The 12,464-nt window shown below is 43.1% G+C and overlaps 1 protein-coding gene across 3 annotated transcripts in view; it reads right to left on the bottom strand.

Annotated features, from left to right (window-relative positions):
• The window catches only part of abcc2 (ATP-binding cassette, sub-family C (CFTR/MRP), member 2), a 120,786-nt gene that overhangs the window by 107,547 nt on the left and 775 nt on the right, over nt 1-12,464 (bottom strand). For all 3 annotated transcript variants that reach the window (XM_063071333.1, XM_063071334.1, XM_063071332.1), the window contains exon 2: nt 949-1,122. In XM_063071333.1, the coding sequence (XP_062927403.1) occupies nt 949-1,122 (174 nt within the window). The remainder of the gene's footprint in view (nt 1-948; nt 1,123-12,464) is intronic.

Consider the following 12,464-nt stretch of genomic DNA (forward strand, 5'->3'; position numbering starts at 1 on the left):
GTTGGGCTGCCACCAGCCCATACTTAGATCATGTTGGTCTTTGATGCAAATGACACATTTCACTGAATGTTTCAATGATAAATAAATCTAAGTTTGAATCAAATGGCAAAAGACATTTCCCGCCTCCTTTGATGTCACTTGTCACAATACTGTGGAGCGTGGCTACATAGCGAGTGATTTCTGTGCATTTGCTAAATTCCAGCCGAAGTTGATCGAGTCATAGAGTACCACAGCACAGAAACGAGCCACACAGCCCTTTTGGTCCATGCCAATCCGATCCTCTGCCCATTCCCGTTGACCCACACCCAGAAAAAAAACATACTCGTCAGATTCAGATTCAGATTCATTTATCACATGTATGTCACAACACCCAGTGAAATGTGTCATGTAGTCATAGAAACAGGTCCTTCGGCCCCTCTATCCTATTCCCATTGACCAGCACTGATACCTTCCATACCCCTACCATCCATGTACCTATCCAAACTTCTCTTTAATGTTGAAATCGAGCTCGCATGCACGAATTGTGCTGGCAGCTCGTTCCACACCCTCACGACCCTCTGAACAAAGAAGTCTCCCCCTCCTGTTCCCCTTAAACTTTTCACCTTTCACCCTTAACCCATGAACTCTGGTTGTAGTACCAACAAAGCTGAGCGGGAAAAAAAGCCTGCATGCATTTACCCTATCTAAACCCCTTATAATTTTGTGTCATTTGCGTTAACAACCAGCACAAGTAAGGATGTGCTGGGGGCAGCCCACAAGTGTGGCTACACATAGCGTGTCCACAGTGTTCCGCAGAACAACACAAGCAGCAGCAACAACAGCAAAATAACCACAAAACAAGCCCCCCTTTCCCACCATCCCACACCCACTCACACACACAGACAGGCCTCCAGCTTCCTGTCTGAGTGACAAGCATTTTCCACAGCAGAGAACGAGGGGAAGGGATACCTGTTTTATCAGGTAGAGTCTTGAAAAGGTGCCTCCAACTTGTCTCGACTTGCAGAGGGTCAAAACTTGCCATGACGTACAGACCCACAGGAAGCCCAGAGGAATCCACACCAGTACCGTCCTCTCGAAGCAGACCGTAAGGTCGGGATCAGGACGATCCAGGAGAGAAGCATTCTGTAGGGGAGAAATTCCAATGTATGGAGATATCCTCTCTCACAACAACATCCAGTCAACTTCCACCCCAGTGCCATGCCACCATCTACCAGGCACAAGGATAGATTCACTCACATGTTTTAGGAATTTGCTGAGGCATGAGGGTGTGGCATGCAACAAAAAAACAACGTTCAACAGTATTAAGAAATAATGAATTATATAGTTTTCCAAGTTATAGAATTCCAAGTTGGAGCCACCTCTATTTCCTGAGGAGACTGAGGTCCTTTAACACCTGCCGGATGATGCTGAGGATGTTCTACGAGTCTGTGGTGGCCAGTGATATCATGTTTGCTGTTGTGTGTTGGAGCAGCAGGCTGAGGGTAGCAGACACCAACAGAATCAACAAACTCATTCGTAAGGCCAGTGATGTTGTGGGGATGGAACTGGACTCTCTGACGGTGGTGTCTGAAAAGTGGATGCTGTCCAAGCTGTATGCCATCTTGGTTAATGTCTCCCATCCACTACATAATGTACTGGGTGGGCACAGGAGTACATTCAGCCAGAGACTCATTTCTCCGAGATGCAACACAGAGCGTCATAGGAAGTCATTCCTGCCTGTGGCCATCAAACTTTACAACTCCTCCCTTGGAGGGTCAGACACCCTGAGCCGATAGGCTGGTCCTGGACTTATTTCATAATTTACTGGCATAATTTACATATTACTATTTAACTATTTATGGTTCTATCACTATTTATTATTTATGGTGCAACTGTAACGAAAACCAATTTCCCCCGGGATTAATAAAGTATAACTATGACTATAAAAATAAAGTTAGATATTAAAGTACAAATATGGAATAAAATATAGATAAATACAAAAACCAGTATGTATTTACAATGTAAGCAGTATTTTAAAGTGTAGTACAGTGATAGGGTAATAGACAGAGGCGGGTGGGGCTAACTAGAACGGTTGATCAGGTTAACTGTCTGGGGGAAGAAACTTTTGAGATAGTGTGAAGTTTTTGTTTTAATAGCCCTATAGTGCTTCCCAGAAGGGAGCTTTTGGAGAAGGCAGTTTGTAGGGTGGATAGCATCCACAATGATTTCTATCCTGCTCACTCCTTTGTCCTGGACTCATACAAGTTCCGCAGTAATGGTAGACTGCAGCCAATAACCAATTCTGCTGAGCTGATGGTTTGTTGTAGTTTTTATACATTGTGAGGGGAGGCTGTACCAAACCGGACAATAATGGCCGATGAGAGGATGCTCTCTACGATGTCAGTGCAGAGTTGCACCAGGATGTTCTGGGGAAGATGGAGCTTTACCAAGTACTGCAAGAAGTATATTCTCTGCCGAGGGGTTTTGTTAATGAAGGAGATATGGTTCTCCCACATGAGCTCTGTAAAATAATAATGCCCAGGAGAGAGAGAGAGAGAGAGAGAGAGAGAGAGAGAGAGAGAGAGAGAGAGAGAGAGAGAGAGAGATGAGAGAGAGATAGAGAGACAATCTGAATGTTGTAACAGTGCCTACTGTAAAGTTGTTGATGAGTGGAGAGAAGAACGTTTCTCCCGAAGTCAATATGCATTAAGCTTGACGCCATCAAGGGTACTACTCAAAAATTGACCTCCTCCACCCCACACCCTTCACCAATGGCAAACAAAGAAATCTGTAGATGCAGTAATCAGTATTAAAAGCAGAAATGCTGGAAGAACTCAGCCAGTTAAGCAGCATCTGTGGAAATGGAATTAGTTTCTATTGTCACATGTCTAATATTGAAAGACCTAAAGTGGACATAGAGAGGATGTTTCCTATGGTGGGGGACCCTAGGATTAGAAGGGGAAGCTTCAGAATACAACAATGTCTCTTTAGAACAGAGATGAGGAGGAATTTCGTCCTCCAGAGGGTGCAATTCATTGCCACAGGTGGCTGTGAGGTCTAGTCATTGGATATATTTAAAATGGAGGCTGATAGGTTCTTGATTAATAAGGGTGCAAAGGCTACAGGAGAAGGCAGGAGAATGGGATAATAAATCAGCCATAATGGAATGATGGGGCAGACTCATAGGACTGAATGGTCTAATTCTGCTTCTATGTCTTATGGTCTTATACACCAAGGTGTAGTGAAGAACATACCTTGCATACTATTCATACAGATCAATTCATTACACAGTGCATTGAGGGAAAACAACATCGCTTTGGCAGACTGGTTAATACAAGAGGGCATAATTTTAAGGTATAGAGTGTTTGTCAAAGATAGATGTTTTACACAGAGAATGGTGGGTGAGTGGTACACCCTGACAGGGGTGGTGGTATAGGCAGAAGCATTTGGGATATTTAAAAGGCACATGGGTGATAGAAAATTAGATGGCTATATAGAAGGAAAGGAGTAGTTTAATCTTGGAGTAGGTTAAAAGATCAGCATAACATTGGCCTGTACTGTGCTGTAGTGTTCTCTGTTCTGTTAATAAAGTACAACAGTTACAGAGAAAGTGCAGTACAAGTGGACAATAAGGTGTAAGGTCATAATGAGGTAGATTGTGAGTCTATTTTACCACACGAGGGAATCATTCAATAGTCTTATAACAGTGAGGTAGAAGAACATGCTCGAGCCTGGTGGTATGTGCTTTCAGGCTTTTGTATCTTCTGCCTGATGGGAGGGTGGGGAAGAGAGAACAGTCTGTGGTGGGTGGAGAGAACAGTCAAGGTTTCACGTTGAAGAGCCTTCGTCAGAATTCTCTCCTCCCTGTGGCTACAGTGTATGTACCACCTACAAAATGTATTACAGTCCATTGCCAAGTCCGGTCCAACACCATCAGGTGAATGGATTGGCTCGACAAGGAATTAAGTGGAGTGTGATGGGAAGAGAAGTTTCCCTCTGTTCCGCACCAATTGTATAATTGAATTATAACTTCAGTGTGTCTTCGTTTCATGCCTTAGAATACAGAGCAGTACAGCCCTTCAGCACAATGTTGTGTCAACCTTTTAACCTACTCCAACATTAATCTAACCCTTCCCTCTGTTTTTCATCCATATGCCTATCTAAGAGTTTCCTGAATGTCCCTCACGTATCTGCCTCTATCACCATCCTCGGCTGCCCAGCCCATACAACCACCACTCTCCGTGTAAAAATCCAATCTCTGACATCCCCGCTAAACTCTCCTTGAAATTATGTCCCCCTCATATTCGTTATTTCCACCCTAGACAAAAGATTCTGACTGTCCATTCAAACTATGGCTTTTATCATCTTGTACACCTCTATCAGGTCACGTCCCATCCTGCTTTGCTCCAACGTGAAATGCCCGAGCTTGCTCGACCATAAACATGCTTATATACATATTCATAATGTATGCATAATATAAACAGAATATTCATATACATACATTTTACATATACTTGCATATAATTTGTGTTTGTGTGTTGTCCTATCTGCCTGTGACACTGTTGTAGATAAAGAATCAGGTTTAATATCACTGACGTATATCACAACATTTTTTGCTTGGTGGCAGCAGTACAGTACACTGAAATACTATAGAATTATATGTAATAAAGCTAACGTAGTTCAGAAAGAGAAAATATTGACATAGTGTTGATCACTGTCATGGATTCACGAGTTCATAAATTTGTCATCACATTACGTCACTGTACTTGTGCACATGACATAACCTCAACTTGCCTTGACTTGATTTGTCTGATGTGGCCTGATCAAACCACATTATTGTCAAAAGCCTGGTCTCAATAAAAGAGACTCTATAAAAACAGTGAGCAGAATTTACTTTGATGTTTGATGTAATGTTTACTCTAATGATTGGGGGACATAAATGAGGCAAGTCGGTTTTGAAGTTAATCTGCTTCAGTGGACTAATCTCTGATTGTCAAAGTCTTAATGACTCATGCACTTGAACCCAGCCACCACCTCATGCCAGGGACTCTCAGAACATAAGTCGGGAAACTTGTTTTGTGGCAGCAGTACAGCTCAATACATAAAAACAATTATTAATTACAATAAGAAATATACTATATATATATATATATATATATATATATATATATATATACAGTATTTGTTCTGTTCTATGCTCTAATTTCTTCCTTGTACGACTTCGATGGACTAAGGTATTGGAATGATCTGTATAGATGGCAGGCAAAACAAAGTTTCTCACTGTATCTCAGTACATGTGACAATAATAAACCAATTATCAATAACTGATTTGTTTTATTTGCTAGAAATAAGTAATGACTGGCCAGCCGGTGGTCTAGTGGTATCCACACTGGACTTTGGAGCAGGTGGTCCCGGGTTCGAATCCAGCCGGCCCCTTACATGCTTTCCATCCGTGCTGGGTTGAGCATCGAACTAGCAACTCGGCCTCGTAAAAACAGACCAATGCTAAAGAAAGGGCAAGGTTGCACCACAAGGAACAACGAGGTAATGGCGACGTTGAAATGACGTTGAGAGTGGAGGGCCAGGTGTGTAGGTTTGGGTGTCAGGCTTTTTACTTAAAGATACAGCATGGCGGACTGGACTGTGTTCTGGAATTCATCGTCGAATCTGGATGAGTATGCCACAGTTGTTAGTGATGTTATTAAATGAGGTTGAGTGTGTGCCCATGAAAACTTGCTGTATGTTCCCAAACCAAAAGCCATGGATGAACCATGAGGTACATCGTCTGCTGAGGGCTAACTCTGTGGTATTTAAGTCTGGTGAACCAGATCTGTACAAGGAAACCAGATATGACTTGCAGAGGGCTATTTCAAAAACAAAGAGACAATTCCAAGTGAGTTTGGAGGCGACATCTGATGCATATTAATTCTGGCAGGGTTTGCAAGACATTACTTCCTACAAAGTAAAACCCAATTGCATGAATAGCAGCGATGTTTCACTACCAGATCAACTCAATGCTTTTTATGGCCACTTTGAAAGGGAGAATATAACTACAGCTGTAAGGATCCCTGCAGCGACCAGTGACCCTGTGATCGCTGTCTTGGAGGCCAGTCTTAGGATGTCTTTAAGAAATATTAACCCTTGGAAGGTGGCAGGTCCCGATGGAGTACCTGGTAAGGCTCTGGAAACTTGTACCAACCAACTGGCGGGAGTATTCAAGGACATTTTCAACCTCTCACCGCTAGAGTCAGAAGTTCCCACCTGCTTCAAAAAGGCAACAATTTAACCAGTGCCTAAGGAGAGTAGTGTGAGCTGCCTTAACAGCTATCATCCCGTAGCACTCACATCTACGGTGATGAAATGCTTTGAGAGGCTGGTCGTGGCCAGAATCAACTCCTGCCTCAGCAAGGACCTGGACCCACTGCAATTTGCCTATCGCCATAAAAGGTCTATGGCAGACACTATCCTGTGGCTCTTCACACTGTCTTAGATCATCTGGACAATACCAACACCTATGTCAGAATGCTGTTCAGTGACTATAGCTCAGCGTTTAACACCGTGGGAGAACACGGAAGATCGGAAGCAGCAAGCTGGCTGCTGGCTGTGTGCCAAGAGACCTGATTTTTTTTTGGGCACAGGGCACAGGAAAAAGCTACACAACAGATTTTTAACACCATAAATCAGCGAGTTGTTTTGTTATGTCTCCCCTCTTACTGTGAAACAGGGATGTATTTTTTCCCTTATTAAGGAGAGAGAGAGAGAGAGCTTGTGGAATGTCGAATTACTGGGTGAATGAGTAGTCTTTGGGGTACTGCAAGTCCGTGTCTTTATTGATGCTTTGCTGCACGCTTGAGTGCTTGGTGGGGGGCACCGATGTTTTTTTTTGCTGGTGGGGGGGGTGTCATTGTTTTGCTACTGCTTATGCATGGGGGGGAGTTGCGGGGGCTTTGGGGTTCTAACATTTAACTGTCATTCATTCTTTGGGGCACTCTGTTTTCGTGGATGTTTGCAAAGAAAAAGAATTTCAGGATGTATATTGTATATATTTCTCTGACAATAAATGTACCTATTGAACCTATTGAAACCTCAGGGATGTATGCTTTACGCACTCCTGTACTCCCTCTATATCCATGACTGTGTGGCTAGGTATAGCTCAAATACCATCTATAAATTTGCTGATGATACAACCATTGCAGAATCTCAGATGAAGATGAGAGGGCGTACAGGATCGAGATATACCAACTAGTTGAGTGCTGTCGCAGCAACAACCTGGCACTCAACGCCAGTAAGACGTGGACTTCAGGAAGGGTAAGACAAGGGAACACAAACCAATCATCATAGAGGGATAAGAAATGGAGAGAAAGAGTAATTTCATGTTCCTGGGTGTCAAGATCTCTAAGGATCTAACCTGGTCCCAATACATCGATACAGCTATAAAGAAGGCAAGACAGCGGCTGTATTTCATTAGGAGTTTGAAGAGATTTGGGTTGTCAGCTAAGACACTCGAAAACTTCTATAGATGTACCATGGAGAGCATTCTGACAAGCAGCATCATTATCTGGTATGGGTGGGGAGAGGGCTACTGCACAGGACCAAAAGAAGCTACAGAAAGTTGTAAGATTAGTCAGCTCCATCTTGGGTACTAGCCTCCGTAGCACCAAAAACACTTTCAAGGAGTGATGCCTCAGAAAGGCACCATCCATAACTAAGGACCCCCATCACCCAGGGAATGCCCTCTTCTCAGTGAAGGAGACACAGACACCTGGAGGCACACACTCAGTGACTCAGGAACATCTGCCATCCGATTCCTAAATGGACATTGAACCCATGAATACAATCTCATTTTTAAAAAATATATCTAATTTCTGTTTTTGCGCTATTTTTAATCTATTCAATATACAGTATGTATATGTATACTTAGTATAATTTATTTACTTACTTTTTTTAAATTTTATTTTTCCTTTCTGTATTTATCATTGAACACTTGCTGCCAAGTTAACAAATTTCACAATACATGCGTGTGATAATAAATCTGACCCTGGTACCAGTTACAACACAGTACAGTAACAATGTGTGTGGTGGTAGAGTCGTGGTTAGCCTAATACCATTACATCACCAAGCAACCTGGGTTCATTTCCCGCCACTGTCTGTAAGGAGTTTGGATATTCTCCCTGTGACCACATGGGTTTCCCCCGGGTGCTCTAGTTTCTTGCCACATGCCGAAGACACATGGGTTAGGGTTAGTGAGTCGAGGGCACGGTATGCCAGTGCCAGAAGCGTGGCAACCCTCACGGGCTGCCCCCAGCACATCCTCGGATTGCTGCAAGTGACACATTTTACTGTATGCTTTGATGTGCGTGTGATAGATAAGGCTAATCTTTAAAAAATAGTTAAATATATTTAAAAATATTTAATTTGATCAAAGGGATTGTTCCTGTTCTGTGATGTTCTATATTCTATCTCTGCAAGGGCTTGTAAAACTTTGGAACAGTGCTAAAGGTTGAGGTAAGGAATTTTGGGCTAAGTGTTATTAGAACCCATGGAATTTTTGTCAGAAATGGGAACCCTGGGTATTAAACAGGCGGGGATTAAACTGAAATGCGTAAACATGCACAACACATTAAAGTAATCAAGAAGACAGGCCAGCAGCGCCACATCCTTATGAGTTTGAGGATATTCAGTGTGTTGGCAAAGACCCTTAAAATATCTGCAGGTTTATGGTGGAGAGCATGCTGACCGGTCACATCACACCTGGTACGCAGCCTCCAATGCCAGGATCAGACGAGGCTGGACAGGGTTGTAGACGAAGTCAGCTCCACCACAGGCACGACTTTGCCCACCATTGAGGACATCTTCAAGAGGCAGTGCTTCGAGAAGGTGGCAACCATTACTAAAGACCCTCGCCATCCGAGATGTGACCCCCCCCCCACCGTTACTACGATCAGGGAGGAGGTACAGGAGCCTGAAGGTGCGGACTCAATGATTCAGAAGCAACTTCTACCCCTCCACTATCAGATTTCTCAATGGTCTACGAACCCATGAATTGCTCCTTTATTTGCACAATTTATTTACTTCGTCATTTATAGTAATTTTGATATCTTTGCACTGTCCTGCTGCTGCAAAATAACACATTTCATGTCTTATAAGTCAGCGATAATAAACTGATTCCGATTCTGATTAAAAAACTGTAATTCTGAATTGGCTCCAACACAGCTGTACATCCGGCCAGATGGGGAACAGGTAGAAAGAATATTGTTTAGCACATTCATCCTATTACATCCCTACAATGGTTAATCCTTACCTGTAAATTATTCTTCAAAAGGGATCCATGTGCTTTAAAATATACTGAGAAGATACGTTTTTTGCTCTTCTTCTAGATTATGTATTGCATTGAACTGCTGCTGCTAAGTTAACTAATTTCACAACACATGCCGGTGATAGTAAACCTGATTCTGATTCTGATTCTGTTTTTTTTTTAACAGATACTACATTTGATCTTAGCCAAAAGGCCGAAAAGCGATCTCTGATTCTGATTCTATCGATTCTGTGGCCATTTCATTAAGTACACCTGCCCATTGATTCAAATATCTCATGTGACAACTCAATGTATAAAAGTATGCAGACGTGGTCAAGAGTTTCAGTTGTTGTTCAGACTAAACATCAGAATGAGAAAGAAATGCGATCTAGGTGACTTAAACCATGAAATGATTGTTGGTGCCAGATGGGGTGGTTTGAGTATCTCAGAAACTGCTGATCTGGGATTTTCATGCACAACATTCTCTAGAGTTTACAGAGAATGGAGCATGAAACAAAGAAACGTCCACTGAGTTGGAGTTCTATGGGAAAAATGCCTTGTTAATGAGTGAGGTCAAAGGAGAATGGCCAGTCTGGTTCAAGCTGAGAGAAAGGTGACAATAACTTAAATAATTAAGCATTACAACAGTGGTGTGCAGAAGAGCATCTCTGAATGCACAACACATCCAACCTTGAAGTGGCTGGGCTGCAGCAGCAGAAGACCGCGAACATACACTCAGTGGCCACTTTGTTAGGTGCAGTCAGTCCCTAATAAAGTGGCTACTGACTGTAGTTTCAAGGAGTCTTACAGAAATGGATCTTCTTGCCCACTACATCTATGCTGATTTCTTTCCCCAGCGACTTTAAACCTATTTCCCAGTATCTTTGTATTCCATGTCTATTTAAATTACTCTGAAACGAACCAACTGTACCTCATTCCACCAGGCCATCAGAGTGATTAATTCACGCCGACACAATTGTATTCCGAAGCTATATTGACTGTTCTGTTGTATATCTTACTGTACATACTATTTATTACAAATTACTATAATTTGCACATTGCACATTCGGAGGGAGACATAACGTAAAGATTTTTACTCCTTATGTATGGGAAGGATGTAAGAAATAAAGTCAATTCAATTCATCTGGCAGTGAGTTTGAGATGTCAACTGCTCTCTCTGTGGAAAACATACTCGTCAGATCCCCTTTCAAACTTCTATGTGCCCCTGTTGTTTCTGAGAAACCAATTGTGGGGGACAGATTTTGAATGTAGCTCTTACAATCTTGTATACCTCTATCAGGTTACCTTTCAACCTCCTTCACTTCAGGGAAAACAAAGCCAATTTGTCCAGTCTCTCACAATCTACCTCGTTATCATCTTGCACTTTATCATTTACCTGCACTGCACTTCCTCTGTAGCAGGTATATTTTATTCCCCTTTGCTATTGTTTTACCTTGTTCTGCCTCAATTCACTGTGCAATGAGTTGATCGGTATGAACTGTGTACAAGACAAGCTTCTCACTGTAACTTGGTACGTGTGACAAGCCATCTCAATCAGAATCAGAAACAGGTTTTTCTCACTAACACGCTGTACGTAATGAAATCTGTTGTTTTGCGGCAGCAGTATAGTGAAATGCATAAATATACTATAAATTATATATAAGAAATACAGTACTTAGAAAATTAAGTGTTTATTTAAAAGAGAGTAAAACATATTGAGGTAGTGTTCACAGGTTATCTGTCCATTCAGAAACCTGATTGTGGAGGGGAAGAAGCTCCTCCTAAAACATTGGTGGTGTGTCTTCGTGCTCCTGTACCTCCTCTCTAATGCTAGTCAGGAGGACAGAGCAGGTTGTGAATGGTGAGGGTCCTTAATGGTGGATGCTGCCTCTCCGATCCAAGCAACATTCTGGTGAATTTTCCTGCACTCTCCCCAGCGTAGGGAAGTGTATGGCTACGCACTTTTGGCAGAAGGAATTAAAAGCCTAGACTATTTTCTCAAACGTGAGTGAATTCAAAAATCTGAGGTGCAAGGGGATTTGGGAGTCCTCGTGCAGGATTTCCTAAAGGTTAACTTTTAGGTCGAGTCGGTAGGAAGGAAGGCAAATGCATTGTTAGTGTTCATTTCCAGGGGATCAGAATTTCAAAGCAAGATGAAATGCTGAAGCTTTATAAAGCATTGGTCAGACCCCGCAGGTATTTGTCATTTAGGGCCCCAAACAGTCCTTCCAGGTGAGGCAACACTTCACCTGTGAGTCGGCTGGGGTGATATACTGCGTCCGGTGCTCCCAATGTGGCCTTTTATATATTGGCGAGACCCGACGCAGACTGGGAGACCGCTTTGCTGAACATCTACGCTCTGTCCACCAGAGAAAGCAGGATCTCCCAGTGGCCACACATTTTAATTCCACATCCCATTCCCATTCTGACATGTCCATCCACGGCCTCCTCTACTGTAAAAATGAAGCCACACTCAGGTTGGAGGAACAACACCTTATATTCCGTCTGGGTAGCCTCCAACCTGATGGCATGAACGTCAACTTCTCTAACTTCCGCTAAGGCCCCACCTCCCCCTCGTACCCCATCTGTTACTCATTTTTATGCACACATTCTTTCTCTCACTCTCCTTTTTCTCCCTCTGTCCCTCTGAATATACCTCTTGCCCATCCTCTGGTTCCCCCCCCCTTGTCTTTCTTCCCGGACCTCCTGTCCCATGATCCTCTCATATCCCCTTTTGCCTATCACCTGTCCAGCTCTTGGCTCCATCCCTCCCCCTCCTGTCCTCCTGTCTTCTCCTATCATTTTGGATCTCCCCCTCCCCCTTACTCACTCTTCCTTCAGTTAGTCCTGACGAAGGGTCTCGGCCTGAAACGTCGACTGCACCTCTTCCTACAGATGCTGCCTGGCCTGCTGCATTCACCAGCAACTTTGATGTGTGTTGCAGGTATTTGTCAGCAGGTTTGGGCCCCTTATTTAGGAAAGGATGGGCTGCCATTAGAAAGAGTTGCGAGAATGACCCCAGGAATGAGAGGAGTAATGCATGAGGAGCATTTGACGACTCTGGGCCTCTTTTCACTGCAGTTTAGAAAAGTGAGGGGGATCTTATTGAATGCTACCAAATATTGAAAGGCCAGAATAGAGTGGACGTGGAGAGGATGTTTCTAAAAGTGGGAGAGTCTAGGACCAGAGG

This window comes from Mobula hypostoma, chromosome 19, assembly GCF_963921235.1.
Source record: "Mobula hypostoma chromosome 19, sMobHyp1.1, whole genome shotgun sequence".
Lineage (NCBI taxonomy): Eukaryota > Metazoa > Chordata > Chondrichthyes > Myliobatiformes > Myliobatidae > Mobula > Mobula hypostoma.